Source organism: Lucilia sericata, unplaced genomic scaffold (assembly GCF_015586225.1).
Source record: "Lucilia sericata isolate MDLA Ls3-8-SP2 unplaced genomic scaffold, ASM1558622v1 Contig000711F_arrow, whole genome shotgun sequence".
Taxonomy (NCBI): Eukaryota; Metazoa; Arthropoda; class Insecta; order Diptera; family Calliphoridae; genus Lucilia; species Lucilia sericata.
The window spans coordinates 128047-145986 of record NW_023994714.1 but is presented as its reverse complement, the minus strand read 5'-3'; the positions used below and the strand labels follow the sequence as shown (position 1 = coordinate 145986).

Sequence of the window (17940 nt, the reverse complement as noted above, 5' to 3'; positions counted from 1 at the left end):
TATCGCGAGAACTATTAAGGAGATATCGTATTGCAATTTCGTTTTCAAATTGATTTACAGTTGAAGGTATGGTGAAATGGGGTCCAGCTTCTTAAAGTTGGTCACTTTTCATTACTATACTCGTAATTTTCTGAATTCTTCATGGAGTATAGGGTCAATCATATGCCGATTCTCATAAAAGTCTGTAGAGAGGTTTTGGTTGATAATAAACTTACTTATGTCGAATATCATTTCAATGCTCGAACTTTTATGTCAGTAATGAGCGTTAGAGCAATTTTCTGAAGGGGACTTTATAGGGGGATAGGATCAATTTTAGACTGATACACATAAAATTTGGTTAAGAGATTTTAGCGCGAAAGGAACTTACTTCAGTCGATTTTCATCGCTATACTCGTATTTTGAATCCAGTAATGAGCGTTAAAGTCACTTTCTAAAGGGGACCTTATATGGGGGTAGGATCAATTAAGATTTTGGCTCCTATGAAACTTATTTATGTTGAATTTCATCGCTATGCTAACACTTTTAAAACATATATGCCCGTTAAGGCTGTTTTTTGGGGGTCCTCTTGTAAGGGGGCTATACCAAAACATGGACCGATATTACCCATTTTCAATACCAAACAAATGTTATCCTATACAGAAAATTTCAACTCTCCAGCTCATTCCGTTCGGATTCTATTGTGTTTTCAACAGACAGACAGACGGGAGGACAGAAGGACAGACGGACGGACATGACTAGATCGTCTTAGAGTTTAATAGAGACCCATAATATATATATATTCTTTTGTGGGTCTATGACCAATATTTCGATGTGTTATAAAAGGAATGACAAAATCAATATACCTTCCCATCTTTCTTAATGGTGGGTATAAAAATGATCCACGGGACTCCCTAATATACATACCAATATGGCCCATTTTCAATACCAAACAAACCTTTCCTATAGAGAATATAATTTGGAAAATTTAAACCCTCTAGCTCATTCCGTTCCGACTCTATCGTGTTTTTAACAGACGAACAGAAGGACAGACGGACAGATCGTCTTAGAATTTAATTAGGACCCAAAATATATATTTTTGTAGGTCTATGACCAATATTTTGATGTGTTACAAACGTAATGACAAAATCAATATACCTTCCCATCTTTTTTGATGGTGAGTATAAAAATGATCCACGGGACACCCTAAGATACATATTTAATTAAGAATAACAGCAAAGTTATTTTAGTTTTATTATTTTAGATTCTGGGAAATTTAGTTTATTCAAAAACCAAATATACAAAAATCATCATAGGTATGTAAATATAATATGTAACAATTTTTATATTCAATTTCTTTTAAATTTTGTCTGTAAATTCTGTTTACTTCTATGTAACAACAAATGTATATATTTCATTATAAACCAAATCATAAATACAATTAAAGCGAATACGAATAAGAATGCTAAGAAAACATCAATATTATAAAATTGCCAAAAATTCAAAAAACGACCTTTGACACGCAAGTGTTTAGCACCTTTGCGTCTTAAGACATATTCTAACCAATAAATAGATTTGTCTAAAGGTTTCATAGGTTGATCATGGAAAACATCGGATAATTCTTTGATATTCTTGGTATAACGTGAATTATTTAGAAGTTCTAAAATAGTTTGTTTCAATTTAGATTCATGGAGTTGCTTTAGGTTTAAACCGAGACCATAGCCGTTTTTAATGGCCATATAAATATTTATATGTTGATCGGAAAACATGGGTAGACCTAAAATAGGTTTGGCATAATAAACGGCATCTATAACGCTGAGCAACTCACCATTGGTTATAAATAGTTTAACATGAGCGTGAGCCAATATTGAGTAATGCGAAACATTATGGACTTGTAAAATATTGCTAAATTTCCGGGCTTTCACGGGCATATAGTCCATGTTCCAAATAATATTATAATTTAAATCCTTTAACGTTTGTAAAACCATTAAAGAGTTATTGGGATTTAAGTTAAATGCTTCCTCACTAACACCCAAATAAAAATAGATAACACCTTGAGGAGAATTGTCTAAAAATTGTTGAACACTTGTGGGCAGTCGATCCAATTCTTCCTTAATATGCAAACCTGCCACCTCGATCATATTGGGTACATAGGGACGAGGAAAACTTAAAGAAAAATGTTGATTCAGTAAAACTAAAGCAAAGTTACGACAAGCCTGATCAAATGTGAGAGTAGCATTAGGAAATATATCTTCATAAATTGTACGCTGCAGCGGCATATGTATAAATTCATATGTCATTATATCAACCACATATAAGGCAACATTTAAGCAACGCTGCCAAAATGTCACCTCGAATGTATGTTGTATAAATATTGAAGGTATAAACGATAGAGGTGAGACATTGCCCACCATTGTATCCAACGAGGTTAGAGATCCAAAATTGGAAATACCCACCATTGAGGCATTAAAATATTCTCCCAAACCATATAAAGCCTCAGTCATAAACGTATCCAGCATTATCATATCAAATTTTTCGTTTTTCATTATCTCTCGAACTTCAGGATTATTGAAAATATTTGAGTTTATTCGCGCTCCTTTACCAAAAATAGTCTGCATTTTGGTGAAAAGATTTTGATCTACATTTTCACTAGAAAATGTAGAAAACTCTACAAAACAAAAATTCGTTAAAAAAAATCTTTCACTTCAAAACTCAAGCAACTAACCTTTTGCAATTTGCTCCTGATCTTCTATAACTATTTTTCGTATATTAGCATAAACATGCAGCTGATTGGTACTTCTTATAATTAACGTTATTTCATGACCTCTGTCATGTAGGGCATTTACCAAAGATGTTGTCACTGTATATTTGGCCGGTTGTGGTAGAGCAAAAATGCCCAGAATTCTTCCTGCTTCCAGTTGTTTAGGTGTTTGCCATAGATATAATACAATTAATAAATTTATAATTGAATTCAATTTAAACATTCTATGGCCTTTAATCGCTGAAGCGCTAATGAAAGTTTTCTATAGTGATTTTGTTTATTTGCCTCTATTAACGTTAAGAGTAACTACAATATCTGATAATGCCAACATATTATCAATGAAATGCATTACGATAAGAAATTACTCTTAATAAAGGGATTTGTTTTATAAAGAGAACTGACAAATGTAAATTAGAGAGATACACTAAGAGAAATCTTATAAGCTTTCTTGTGCTTTCGCTTTCGCAATGTATGTAGGTAAGTAAGCTCATACATTTGAAACAAAAACAAGTTAGAATGCTATATTCGGCTGAGCCGTGTCTTAAATACCCTCCACCAGCTACTTTAATATTAATATTTTTTTAATTGATCAAATATTTGTAGAAATAAGTTTTCTCATGTCTTAAATAGGAAAACCCCAAGATTTAAACAGCTTAAATCTATTACAAGATTCATTGAACATTACAAACATCATTTTCTTTTGTATTTTTATAGCGCCATTTAGCCATTAGCGATATTTATACCCTACACCACTTTAGTGGGGAGGGTATATTGGATTTGTGATGTTTGTAACATACAAAAATATTCGTCCTAGGCCCACCTTAAAGTATACGGCTTAGAATCGTTTTCTGAGTCGATTAAGCTATGTCCGTCCGTCCGTCTGGCTGGCTGGCTGGCTGGCTGGCTGGCTGGCTGTCCATGTAAACCTTGTGCGCAAGGTACAGGTCGCAATTTTCAAAATAATTGGATGAAATTTGGCACGCACGTTTTATTTGACCCAAGGACGAAGCTTATTGAAAATGGTTAAAATCCGTCCATTATTTCACCTAGCCCCCATAGAACAGAACCCCCCGAAAAGCGCTTCTGAGCTCATAATTATGTTAAATATACAGATATATCGATAAAATACGGCACAGCTAAGTTTTATAGAAGTCTTGATGACCCTACCAAATTTCATAAAGATCGGGCCACATTTGCTCCCATACAAAGTCCCCTTCAGAAAATTACTTAAATGTCCCAAATTATCTTATAAACACAAATATCGCGATGAAATTCAGCACAATAAAATATTATGTAAATATAAATATATTCACAAAATTTTATCGGGATTGGTCCATATTTGCCCCTAGCACCATATAAAGCCTCTTTCAGAAAATTAGTTTTTCATCCATAAATTGCTTAAATGTATGGGAACAAGGGAATATTGAAGATAAATGCTTTATTATGAAAAATAAATCACATTTAATATTCATAACTGGTGTAGGGTATCATATGGTCGGCCACGCCCGACTATACTTTCTTACTTGTTAATAATTTAAATGTATGTATGTGTGTGAAAGATTTAAGGAAATACAAAATATATATAGAGTCTCATTGATAATGCAACTAGTGATTTTCGGAAGGGGACCTTGTATGGGAGCTATGTCCAATTATCGACCGATCCAGAAAATTTTTTCTCTGAATGAATTCTATTGACATAAGATTTTAATTTGTAAAATTTTGTGAAGATATCAATATTCTGACGGAAGTTATTAACAATAAACTAATTTTCCGGAAATATGTACTTTTGTATGGGAGGTATATGAAATTGTACACAGATGCCAATTTTCAACAGGAATCAAGCTCTCGTGTAGAAATGGATGTATAATGATTTTCATAAAACTATATCGCATTTTTTTCGTGAAAATTACATCAGAATGTGTAAAATTGCTTATTTTTTCGGAGTTGTTTAAAACTTTGATTCATAACTTTTCTCGATGTGAACCGATTTTGCTCATTTTCAATACCAAGTAATTTAGTAAAATGGAGAACATTTTGGGTGAATTTTGTTAAATTCTACTGCTTCGTTTTATCGTGAGCGTGTTTTACACAGACAGACAGACGGACATTGCTAAATCGACTCAGAATTTGATAAGGACCCAGAAAATATGTATATACTTTGTTGGATCTCAGATGAATATTTCTTGGTGTTACAGACGGAATGACAAAGTTATATATACCCCCTATCACGACTGATGGTGGCGGAGGGTATAAAAATATAGAAAACAATCAGAGAGCTTATTAAGTACTATCTACCGATCGCTGATTTAAATTGTTAGAACATTCTCTTAGAAAATGAGAAATAAGTAATATAAATTTAATCTGGTATGGAGAATATACACTAGGGACTAGTCGCTTAAAAAGTCAAATAGCTATGCTATGGACAAGTCTACGCACTAATCAATAGACTAGCCTAGTTACCTATTCAAATAGTTATGCTGTACATTAGACTATACCACTGTCAAAACCTTATCATATATCGTTATAAATATGAGCAGGGTGTTTTTCGGAACAGAATCTTTTATAGGGACTTGGCTCACTTATCAATTGAACTCTTTAGTTTTCGAATAAGTTATATATTTATAATAACGAATCATTTTGATGTTTGTTTTAATTTCTTTAAGTCTTTTTCTGAAAGGGACCTTATATGGGGATTAGGATCAATTATGAACCGGTAATCGTAGAAGTTTACAAGAAGATTTTTCCTATGTTCCTATGAATTTCATAACCGTTTTTATACCCTACACAACTATAGTGGGATGGTATTATTAGTTTGCCACTTTCTGAGTAGATTAAAGACGGACATTCTGTCTGTCTGTCTGTCCGTCTGTCTTTCTGTCTTTTCGTCAGTCTGTCTGTCTGTCGCCTGTCTCTCTGTCTCTCTATATGTCTATCTGTCTGCCGTTCTTTTGCAGAAAGCTCAATGACTTTTGAGCGCATAATTATGTTATATGTTTAAGTTTAAAAAAATCGGCAAAACTTAATTTATTATAAGTCTAAATAAGTTACTACCGATTTTCGTAATTATCGGGCCTCATTTGAACCTGCAGAAAGGAAGTTGAAAGTAAATAATTCACTTATAAGAACTGGTATCGTATAGTAGATCCATATCACGGTCCATAATTGACCTAAGTGCCCATGACAAGACAACAATCTTGTTTACATGAATATTGATATATAAGTTACCTCGAATATGTAAAAACTGATAATAAAAATGGCTGCTTTCAGTAAAGTACTTTATAAAAAAAATATTTATTTAATTTAATTTTACTATCTACTAATATATATTCTATAGCAATTAGCAACTTTTCAATATGCAATACTTATCTTTTTCATTAATTACGCTTTACTTTATTTTTCTTCGTTTTTTTCGTGCCACTCAACAATTTAGCCAATAAACGGACAACTAATACTAACACTGTTGTAACCACAACTAAACCTGCTGCTAATATAGCGAAAACATCAAGATTATATTGTTGGAAATAGTTCAAATCAACACCAGGATTACGCATATGAACAGCGCCTTTATGCCGCAAAACATACTCAATCCAGTAAATGGCAGTTTCCAGGGGTGTTTGAGGCTGATCTCTAAAACGTTTCGATAATTGTTGAACTCTTTTGGTATAACGTTCATTAGTTAAAAGTTCCATAATACTGGCTTTAAACGATTCCTTAGTAATTTCTTTCAGTTGCAAAGATAACGCATAACCAGATTTTACAGCATTTTTAACATTCATGGGTTGATCACCAAAAACCGGTATACCCAATATGGGTTTGCCATGGAATATGGTTTCGGTGGTACTTAAGAAACCGCCATGAGAAATAAATAGCTTAACATTAGGATGAGCCAAAACGGAAGGTTGTGGATACCAGGCTTTAATAAAAACATTGTCCGGTTTATTGGGTAATGTCTCAGCTTCAAATTTCCATAAAACCTTTACTTTTAATTCTCTAAAAGTGTCCAAAAATAGCTTTAAAGTTTCAGCTGGTATATCTTTACTTTTCAAATTAGAACCCATAGAGAAATAAATGGCCCCTTCAGTAGCATTATCCAGAAATTCTTGTAAATCTTGAGGCAAAGGATCAGGTTTTTGCTTTATATGTAAACCTCCCACTTCAATCATATTGGTAACATATGGTCGGGGATAACTTAAGGTAAAATGTTGATTTAACAAAACCAAAGAAACATTTTTACGCACCTCATCAAATGTCATTTGAGAGGAGGGAAAATATTTATGAAAAAGTTTTTCCTGTGGCGGCAACATTAGGAAATTATACAAAAAGTCATCAAAAACAGTGGAGACAACATTGACCAGTCTTTCTTGAAGATTCATGCGATTATCATAAGGCAGCGATATATGAGGTATATACGACATGGGCGATATATTATTCACTAAAACATCAACAAAATTGATGGTACCAAAAGTGGATACACCCACCACGGGAGCATTGAAATGTTGTCCCAAACCATATAGAGCATCACATAATAAAGCCTCTACAATTATTAAATCGAATTTTTCATTTTTCATAATATCCTTTACTTTTGGATGTTCCAGCACATTCGTTACCATTTGTACGCCAAAATCAGTGAATTCAAATAACTCTTCGAAAAAACTTTTCTTTTTCTCCTCACCACCAACCGCTTCTGTCATTGTAGCTGGAATTAAAAGTATGAATAAAATATCATCAATTACCCTTACAAATAAAATTTTAGTAAACTTCATACCCTCATAGAGTTTAGAATTTTCCATTACTGCTATATCTCTAAAATTTTTCACTGGCGTTTTTTGGGGAAAAGTTGATATGGAGGTAACCTCATGGCCTCGTTCAGCTAAACCCTTTAATAAAGCCGAAGCCATTATATATTGTGAGGGTCCTGGATAGCCAAATATTGATAATATTTTTGCTCCATTTGTTTGAGTTAAAAATAAAGTAAAAATGCCACAAATGAGAAATATATTTAATTTCATTTCACAACCGTTTAAGGGCAGCACTTAGTAGGAACTAAATAAATACTTATTACACAAAGTAAAAATATTGTGAGGTAGATAGGTACCTACTTGTTCGAAAAGCTTTTTATATTTGTCTTATCTTGAAATCTATAAAGTTAATTTCTAATCATTTTATAGTAAATATATTCAGACATTTAGTGATGAAATATTTAGAAACATTGTCGCGATAGTAGAGAACTTTTTAATGAAAGCAAGCAAAACAAAGATTTAAAGTAGCACTCATTATATACAATATCTGAAAACTAGGTAAAAGATTATTAACTATTTGAGAACAATGCGTTTCGATTCGAAAGATAGACTCTTCCTGAATATTTGTAAGTTTTAATATTACATTATCAAAACGTTTTTAATTAGATCAGATTCCATCAACAATGCACTTTTATTACACTGAAAACAATCCATGCTTAACTTTACAAAAAAATTTCGTAACTACATTTTTCGTAATATTTACGATAATTTATTCAATAATACGAAACATTATGTTTTCCAATGTTATGAAAGTTCATTACATTACAATTAAAAATTCTACAACAAGAAAGTTAATTAGTTAGTTAGTTAGTTAGTTAGTTAGTTGGTTAGTTAGTTGGTTAGTTAGTTAGTTAGTTAGTTAGTAAGTAAGTAAGTTAGTTAGTTAGTAGTAAGTTAGTTAGTTAGTAGTAGTTAGTTAGTTAGTTAGTTAGTTAGTTAGTTAGTTAGTTAGTTAGTTAGTTAGTTAGTTAGTTAGTTAGTTAGTTAGTTAGTAGTTAGTTAGTTAGTTAGTTAGTTAGTTAGTTAGTAGTTAGTTAGTTAGTTAGTTAGTAGTTAGTTAGTTAGTTAGTTAGTTAGTTAGTTAGTTAGTTAGTAGTTAGTTAGTTAGTTAGTTAGTAGTTAGTTAGTTAGTTAGTTAGTTAGTTAGTTAGTTAGTTAGTTAGTTAGTAGTTAGTTAGTTAGTTAGTTAGTTAGTTAGTTAGTTAGTTAGTTAGTTAGTTAGTTAGTTAGTTAGTAGTTAGTTAGTTAGTTAGTTAGTTAGTTAGTTAGTTAGTTAGTTAGTTAGTAGTTAGTTAGTTAGTTAGTTAGTTAGTTAGTTAGTTAGTTAGTTAGTTAGTTAGTTAGTTAGTTAGTTAGTTAGTTAGTTAGTTAGTTAGTTAGTAGTTAGTTAGTTAGTTAGTAGTTAGTTAGTTAGTTAGTTAGTTAGTTAGTTAGTAGTTAGTTAGTTAGTTAGTTAGTTAGTTAGTTAGTTAGTTAGTTAGTTAGTTAGTTAGTTAGTTAGTTAGTTAGTTAGTTAGTTAGTTAGTTAGTTAGTTAGTTAGTTAGTTAGTTAGTTAGTTAGTTAGTTAGTTAGTTAGTTAGTTAGTTAGTAGTTAGTTAGTTAGTAGTTAGTTAGTTAGTAGTTAGTTAGTTAGTTAGTTAGTTAGTTAGTTAGTTAGTAGTTAGTTAGTTAGTTAGTTAGTTAGTTAGTTAGTTAGTTAGTTAGTTAGTTAGTTAGTTAGTTAGTTAGTTAGTTAGTTAGTAGTTAGTTAGTTAGTTAGTTAGTTAGTTAGTTAGTTAGTTAGTTAGTTAGTTAGTTAGTTAGTAGTTAGTTAGTTAGTTAGTTAGTTAGTTAGTTAGTTAGTTAGTTAGTTAGTTAGTTAGTTAGTTAGTTAGTTAGTTAGTTAGTTAGTTAGTTAGTTAGTTAGTTAGTTAGTTAGTTAGTTAGTTAGTTAGTTAGTTAGTTAGTTAGTTAGTTAGTTAGTTAGTTAGTTAGTTAGTTAGTTAGTTAGTTAGTTAGTTAGTTAACATATTTTCAAAGATATGGTTTCTTTAGGATTTTATGTTTAATTCAACAATTTGCGCACAAAAAAACATTTAAATTTTAACAAAATTTCAAATTACACAATGTTTTTATTTTAATTACATATATCAGCAAATTTTAAAAATCAATCTCATCATTTATAATCTAGTTTATTAATTACGTTTCACTTTATTTGTGCCAGTAGTTTTCTTTAATTTACCACTGCCACAGAGACACTTAAACAATAAACGTACAAAAATTACAAAAACTATAATAATCACAAGGAAAACTACACCTAATATAGCAAACACATCAATATTATATTGCTGCAAATAATTTAAGTCCATTCCAGCATTCCTTAAATGAGGAGCACCATCATGCCTTAAAACATATTCAATCCAATAAATGCCCGTTTCCAGGGGAGTTTGAGGCTGATCTCTATAACGTCTCGATAACTGCTGGACCCTCTTAGTGTAACGATCATTTGTTAAAAGTTCTACAATGGTGGATTTAAAGGACTCCTTAGTTAACTCATCCAACTTTAAGGACAGAGCATAACCAGCTTTAACAGCATTTTTAACATTCATAGGTTGGTCGCCAAAAACGGGTATGCCTAGTATGGGTTTGCCATAAAATATAGTTTCTGTGGTACTCAAGAAGCCGCCATGAGATATGAATAGTTTAACATTAGGATGAGCTAATACTGAGGGCTGGGGATACCAGGATTTTATGAAAACATTATCTGGCTTATTGGCTAGTGACTCATTTTCAAATTTCCATAGCACCTTTACTTTTAATTCCCTAAAAGTGTCTAGTATAACTTTTAAGGTTTCAGCTGGTATATCCTTGCTCTTTAAATTTGAACCCATTGAGAAATATATAGCTCCTTCTGAGGCATTATCTAGAAATTCTTGTAGATCTTGTGGTAAAGGATCAGGTTTTTGCTTTATATGCAAACCACCTACATCAATCATATTGGGTACCAGAGGTCTGTGGAAACCCAAAGTAAAATGTTGATTTAACAAAACTAAAGAGAAATTCTTACGAGCTTCTTCGAATGTCAGCTTCGAGGAGGGAAAATATTTTTCGAAAAGTTTCTTTTGTTGAGGCAGCATTAGAAAATTATGAAGAAAATCATCTGTAATACTGGCGATTACATTAGTCAATCGCTCTTGAAGATTCATATGATTGTCATAGGACAAAGACATGTGTGGTATATAGGACATGGGTGATATATTATTTACCAAGACATCAACAAAATTTATAGTACCAAAAGTGGATACACCCACCATAGGAGCATTAAAATGTTGACCCAAACCATATAAGGCATCACAGTAGAGAGCTTCCAATATAATTAAATCGAACTTTTCATTTTTCAAAATATCTTTAACTTGAGAGTTTTCCATTATGTTCTGTACCATTTGGTAACCAAATTCAGAAAATTCAAATAATTCTTGAAAGAAAGTTTTCTCCTTCTTCTCACCAACTGCAGTAGACATTAAAGCTAAACGAAATAAGATTAATTATTATGTTATAGAATTAATTTATATAATTCGCTTAATTTTAAAGCTTACACTCAAATAATTTAGAATTTTCCATAACTGCTATATCCCGAAAATTTTTCACTGGAGTTTTTTGGGGAAATGTTGATATAGAAGTGATCTCATGACCTCGTTCAGCTAAACCTTTTAGTAAAGCTGAAGCCATTATATATTGTGATGGTCCGGGATAACCAAATATTGATAATATTTTTGCTCCATTTGTTTGTATTATCAATGTCGTAGATATTATTGTAGATATAGTAAATAATTTAATAAATAAAAATAATTTCATTTTACTAACGCGCGAGTTAAGTGCGAACGAATGCAATTGTTTGAACAAACTAAAAATGTTTTCAAAAATGTATGCGCCATCAGACCAAATTTAATAAATTGTTTAATAGAAATTTACTTTGTGCTTAAATTTATTTAGATTTTTTTATTAAACAAAGCAAACAAAAAAATACAACTTTTACTCAGAGAAATGCTACTTTTCGGTGCGTTTATACTTTTTAAATTAATATGTACAATACATACCCAGCAAAAACTTGCACTTACCCAACAACTTACTTGTCATTGGCTTCTACATACCTTGTGCATTACTTCGAATGAGTCTAGGAATAACTTACAGATAACTATGACTGTAAGTATGTACTTCCTTTTTAGCCTTGAAATTTTGTTTGTAGTTTCAACAAAACTACTTACTTAAGTCCTTCTCAGAAAGCGATCGTAGTATGTACTTATTTAACTACCTATTTGTAAGCGAGCGTGCTTAGTACTTGCCTCTAATGTCGTCACCGTGTTGAAATAATGTCATAAAATTCTATATTCTAATTTTATCACTTTAATTGGTAATGAAAGTTTATGCCGGGTACAACTCAAGAGATATGCATACATATACTTATGTACATACAAAAATATATGTATGTATGCATGAATGCTAAGAATTATATGTACAAATTGGATTTCTTTCAATAGAAAATTGCTTACCCAACTAAACCAGATGCATTTATATATTTTTTTGTAAATCTCAAATTAAATTTAAAATTCTCGAGTTGATTAGATTATTCGATAATATTTTTAAACTCTTTTAAAACAGAATCACAAATCAAGCATCTCAAACAAATACTTGTATGTATATATTTTGAGATTTATTGATAACAATTTATCAATTTTGTATGATAATTTCTTTATAAACCTTTGATAAATGTTCATGAATCAGACCCCTTATATATAAACAACCCCGGTTTCTAACGATTAAAAACAAAACAAACAAAATATATATTTTTTTCCAAGTATGTACATATGTATTTTTGTTTATAATTTTACAATGTCATCATTTGTTTACTAATGCAAAGAGAACTTGTTTGAAATTTTCATTAGTCTATAATTTAAATACAAAATGTTTTTGCTATTCCAAAGTTCAGCTATTAGGTTGTAATTTTTCTATATTCTCTGTAGCAAACAAATCTTATAAATTGAGAGAATATATCAAATATATCAAATCTGTCATATTTTCAATGAGTAAATAAAAAGACAAAAGAAATATACAATTGAGAGGAAGGCAGACAGACAGAGAGAAAAGCAGACAGACAGACAGATAGACAGACAGACAGACAGACAGACAGACAGACAGACAGACAGACAGACAGACAGACAGACAGACAGACAGACAGACAATAAACAAACAATATCAAATGAGAAAATATATATTTCAGATTTCCAGCTTCTACTGTTTAGAATCTATTGTGATTTCAATAGGCCGACAGTAAAACTGAAATACAAACCAATACACATACAGATAAACAGACAAACAGACTGAGAAACATATGTATGTACATATGTATGTATATGTCATTATATTGACGGGCGGCATAAAATTTAAATGATTTACTTACTGATCGCTCAATATTACAATATGTTACAAACAAAATGATAACATTAAGATACCGCCCTAGATCTCATGGTAAAACAAATAAACAAATATTACGTGATCACAAATGAAAACAATTAAATCATGTATTTAAAAAAATTCTTTATTTTATTAAATGTATAAAATCACACAAGTATTATTTATAAAATTAACTACGTTTAGGCTTATTTTTACTCGAACTTTTCTTTGATTTTTTCTTACCACCCAACAATTTCACCACAAAACGTATGACAATAACAATAACCATAACTATAAGCACTAAACCTCCAACTAAGATGGCAAAAACATCAATATTATATTGCTGGAAATAATTCAAATCCACACCGGGATTACGCATATGAACTGCGCCTTCATGTCTCAAAACGTACTCAATCCAGTAAATGGCCTTTTCCAAAGGAGTTTGCGGTTGATCTCTATAACGTTTCGATAATTGTTGAACACGTTTAGTATAACGATCGTTACTTAAAAGTTCCATTATGCTAGACTTAAATGATTCTTTGGTAATTTCATGCAATTTCAAAGATAAAGCATAACCGGATTTTACAGCATTATTAACATTCATAGGTTGATCACCAAAAACGGGTATACCCAATATGGGTTTAGCATGGAATATAGTTTCGGTGGTACTCAAGAAACCGCCATGAGAAATAAACAGCTTAACATTAGGATGAGCCAACACGGAGGGTTGGGGATACCAGGCTTTAATAAAAACATTGTCCGGTTTATTGGGTAATGTCTCAGCTTCAAATTTCCATAGAACCTTTAATTTTAATTCTCTAAAAGTGTCCAAAAATACCTTTAAAGTTTCAGCTGGAATATCTTTACTTTTCAAATTAGAACCCATAGAGAAATATATAGCCCCTTCGGTGGCATTGTCTAGAAATTCTTGTAGATCTTGAGGCAAAGGATCAGGTTTTTGTTTTATATGTAAACCTCCCACCTCAACCATATTAGTAACATATGGTCTGGGATAACTTAAGGTAAAATGTTGATTTAACAAAACCAAAGAGACATTTTTTCGCGCTTCATCGAAAGTATGTTTGGATTCTGGGAAATATTTATGGAAAAGTTTCTCTTGAGGTGGCAGCCTTATATAATTGAAATGTAAATCATCTATTATATGGAAAATAACATTCCACAGTCTCTCAGTTAGGCTCATATGATTGTCATAAAGTAAACCCATGTGTGGTATATACGACATGGGTGATATATTATTTACTAAAACATCTATAAAGTTAACTGTACCGAACGTGGATACACCCACCATAGGGGCATTGAAATGTTGACCAAAACCATATAAAGCATCACATAAAGCTTCCACAATTATCAAATCGAATTTTTCATGTTTCATTATATCCTTAACTTTTGGATTTTCTAGAACATTTTGCACCATTTGAACACCAATTTCAGAAAATTCTGCAAACTCTTCAAAGAAATTAGTTTCTTTCTTTTCCTCGCACACCGCCTCATTAGTGAAAGCTTTATTGTTGAAAAGAAATTTAATAAAATTAACTAAGTTTTTCTGTTTTGTAAATCAATATAACTTACCATCAAACAGTTTAGCATTTTCCATTACCGCTATATCTCTAAAATTTTTCACTGGCATTTTTTGTGGAAATGTTGATATGGAGGTAACCTCATGGCCTCGTTCAGCTAAACCTTTTAATAAAGCTGAAGCCATTATATATTGTGAGGGTCCTGGAAATCCAAATATTGATAATATTTTTGCTCCATTTGTTTCGCATAAAAGTATTGTAAATATAGTGCAAAATAGTAATATTTTAAAAACTAAAAACAACTTCATTTCAGCGCCCTTATAATTAGTCTGATGTGTTTATGTGTAAGGTTAAATATAAACTGAGTAAATGTATACAAGTTGCAAGCCGGTAAATATACTAAACATTTATTTTCTTATCTTAACAAACTAAAGATTGTTGTTCTAATCTAAGTGTAATAAAAAGGTAGAAATAATTACTCACGAAAAAGGTACTTTTACGCAATATATGGTACTAGGTTCAAGAGCCTAAAGTACTTTTGCACCATAAATGGTACTAAATTGAATTGCATGTTTAATAATATACTTTGTATTAAATGACGTTATTTTAAAAGAAAAAATTGCCTAACAATAGTGCATCCAAAAATGTGTCTAGCATACAAAACCGAAACCATTCAACCATAAACGGTTTAAGTCTTTGAAGTTTAATAAAAGCAATTAAAATAGTATATTCGGTAAAACCCATCAATATAATACCCTACACCACCTTGTGCACAAGCTGCATACGACATTTTTGGACCAAGTACTAAGTCTATTGAGTCTTTTTTCTACAAAACTTTTCTCTAAACTACAAGTTTCTATAGAAAACTTTGCTTTAGACTAGAGAAAGTTTTTATAGAAAACTTTGCTCTAGACTAAAGCAAGTTTTTATAACTAACTTTGCTCTAGACCACAGGAAGTTTATATAGAAAACTTTGCTCTAGACTAGAACAAGTTTTTACAGAAAACTTTGCTCTAGACTAAAGCTATTTTTTTAGAAAACTTAGCTTTAGACTACAGCAAGTTTTAATAAAACGCTTTGCTCTAGACTAGAGCACGTTTTTATAGAAAACTTTGCTCTAGACTATAGCAAGATTTTATAGAAAATTAGCTCTAGACTAGAGCTAGTTTTTATAGAAAACTTTGATCTAGACGACAGCAAGTTTATATAGAAAACTTTGCTTTAGACTAGAGCGAGTTTTTATAAAAAACTTTGCTTTAGACTAGAACAAGTTTTTATACAAATCTTTGCTCTATACTAGGGCAAGTTTTTACAAAAAACTTTGCTCTAGACTAAAGCAAATTTTTTTTAGAAAACTTAGCTTTAGACTACCGCTAGTTTTAATAGAACGCTTTGCTCTAGACATGAGCAAGTTTTTACAGAAAACTTTGTTCTTCAGAAAATAAGAACAAAGTTCATTATTTCATTCTTCAGAAAATAAGTTTAACTTAGTTCATTACTGTCTATTATTACTAGTACAGCGATACAATTCTACATAATCAAGCTTATAAAACTTGAAATCTTCCTACCAAAGTTTTCGGTCCACCATTGACCCTATCTCCCATATAAAGTTCCCTTCTCAAAATGATTTTAATAATCATTACTGGCTTAAACATTAAAATTTGAGAAGGTTCAGTCGTTAACTATACCAGTCCACTTTAGAAAATGGTTTTAATATTTATTACCTACTACAAATACGAGTACGAGTGAAGAAGTCAATTATGAACCAAAATAAGGGGAACCTAACGAAATGCTCTTTATTTTACGGCCGTGTTGGCTTATTTCACGGTGGTCTTTTTCAACCAGTGGGTGAGCTTTTGTGACGACTCACCACCGCCCCATTGCGCTTGTTACACGCAGGTGGCAATTTATATATGGATGTTCCGGTCCAGTATACGTGCACTTTGCTCAAGTACTTGAGCTATCTAATCTCTGACCATTGCTGCTCCGTTGCTTAATTCCGAGTTACAAAACATCACTTCCGTTTAGAACCACGAAGATGGGATAGCCTCTGTTGAGTCGGCAACAGCACCTAGAGACATAACCGGTAGACCGAAGTATGAAGTACTCACAGTGACGCACTGTGATAATTCTGACATGAACAGAGTTTACTCTGAATATACCTGGAAATGGAGGGAAAATTCAATAGTATCACCTTTCATCCATCATCATTCAACCCATCACACTTCTCATTCATCCGACACACTTATAAGAGAACAACACACAACACACTTATTCTAGGTATACGAGTGGGCAAGGCCCGAATTCATCCTGTATCATATAAAATTAACATCAACTCATTTCCAACGCTTAGTCTCACAGTCACTCCTCTGTGGGGTATCTGTTGTCTTCTTTTGATGGTGGGCTTTTGATTTCGGCACTGATATTTCCGCCGAAATCAAAAGCCCACCTTATTTTTCACCATAAAAACGGGGCCGCCCTAATGTACACATACATATATGCTTACCTCTTGAGTTGTACACATCAAAAATTTGCATTATCAAGTAAAGGGCTAAAATGCTAAAATTTACTTACACAATATAGCACTTTCAGTAATTACTTTTATACGGTGATGTCAGTGGAGCCAAGTAATTAACGAGATGGCTTACAAAGTACTTAATACAATCGCTTGCTAATAACGGCATAAAATTACAATTTTGTTCTGTTTGAGTAAATAATAAAATTCTAAAACAAAATATAAATGCTAACAAGTAAGAAATTATAGTCGGGCGAGGCCGACCATATAATACCCTACACCTTTGACAAAAATATAATGTGATTTAATTGCCACAATAAAGCATTTAAGTTGAATTGTACCTTGCCTTAGATATACATACTTAAGCCGTTTATTGTTGAATAAAATTGTGGACATTTAAGTGAAATTTTGATGGGGACTTTTCATAGGGGCTAGGGTCATATGAGAACCTATTATTATGGAATTCGTGAGGGTCATCAAGTCTTGTATACAACTTGGTTATTGCAGCTTTTTGTCGAGATATGAGTATATTAAACATAATTATGAACTTAAAAGCCTTATTCGGCGGGTTCAGTTGTATGGGGACTAGGTGAAATAATGGACCGATGTAAACCATTTTCAACAGGCTTCATCTACGGTACCATAAAAGATCATGTGCCAAATTTCATTGAATTATCTCCAAAATTGCGACCTGTATTTGATTACAAGTTTTAAAAGCCCTATTCGAGGGGTTCAGTTGTATGGGGGCTAGGTGAAATAATGGACCGATGTTAACCATTTTCAATAGGCTTCGTCTACGATACCATAAAAGATCATGTGCCAAATTTCATTGAATTATCTCGAAAATTGCGACCTGTAGTTAGATTACAAGGATTACAAGCCCTATTGGGGGGTTCAGTTGTATGGGGGCTAGGTGAAAT

The 17940-nt window shown here is 31.8% G+C and overlaps 4 protein-coding genes across 4 annotated transcripts; all 4 read right to left on the bottom strand.

Moving 5' to 3' along the window:
* Nucleotides 1-1325: 1325 nt before the first annotated feature.
* On the bottom strand, nucleotides 1326-3001 carry LOC119607576 (UDP-glucosyltransferase 2-like). Its single transcript, XM_037961538.1, has 2 exons — nucleotides 2702-3001; nucleotides 1326-2644 (listed from the first exon to the last, which is right to left on the bottom strand). The coding sequence occupies exons 1-2, from the start codon at nucleotides 2958-2960 to the stop codon at nucleotides 1326-1328; spliced, it is 1578 nt and encodes a 525-aa protein (XP_037817466.1). The 5' UTR covers nucleotides 2961-3001.
* A 2997-nt stretch (nucleotides 3002-5998) lies between these two features.
* On the bottom strand, nucleotides 5999-7794 carry LOC119607582 (UDP-glucosyltransferase 2-like). The gene is made up of 2 exons (XM_037961545.1): nucleotides 7503-7794; nucleotides 5999-7433 (listed from the first exon to the last, which is right to left on the bottom strand). The coding sequence occupies exons 1-2, from the start codon at nucleotides 7744-7746 to the stop codon at nucleotides 6112-6114; spliced, it is 1566 nt and encodes a 521-aa protein (XP_037817473.1). The 5' UTR covers nucleotides 7747-7794; the 3' UTR covers nucleotides 5999-6111.
* A 1823-nt stretch (nucleotides 7795-9617) lies between these two features.
* Nucleotides 9618-11416, bottom strand: LOC119607578 (UDP-glucosyltransferase 2-like). The gene is made up of 2 exons (XM_037961540.1): nucleotides 11113-11416; nucleotides 9618-11042 (listed from the first exon to the last, which is right to left on the bottom strand). Exons 1-2 carry the CDS (start codon nucleotides 11369-11371, stop codon nucleotides 9712-9714), a joined length of 1590 nt encoding a protein of 529 aa, XP_037817468.1. The 5' UTR covers nucleotides 11372-11416; the 3' UTR covers nucleotides 9618-9711.
* A 1678-nt stretch (nucleotides 11417-13094) lies between these two features.
* LOC119607579 (UDP-glucosyltransferase 2-like) lies at nucleotides 13095-14865 on the bottom strand. Its single transcript, XM_037961541.1, has 2 exons — nucleotides 14558-14865; nucleotides 13095-14488 (listed from the first exon to the last, which is right to left on the bottom strand). The coding sequence occupies exons 1-2, from the start codon at nucleotides 14811-14813 to the stop codon at nucleotides 13158-13160; spliced, it is 1587 nt and encodes a 528-aa protein (XP_037817469.1). The 5' UTR covers nucleotides 14814-14865; the 3' UTR covers nucleotides 13095-13157.
* Between the last annotated feature and the right edge of the window lie 3075 nt (nucleotides 14866-17940).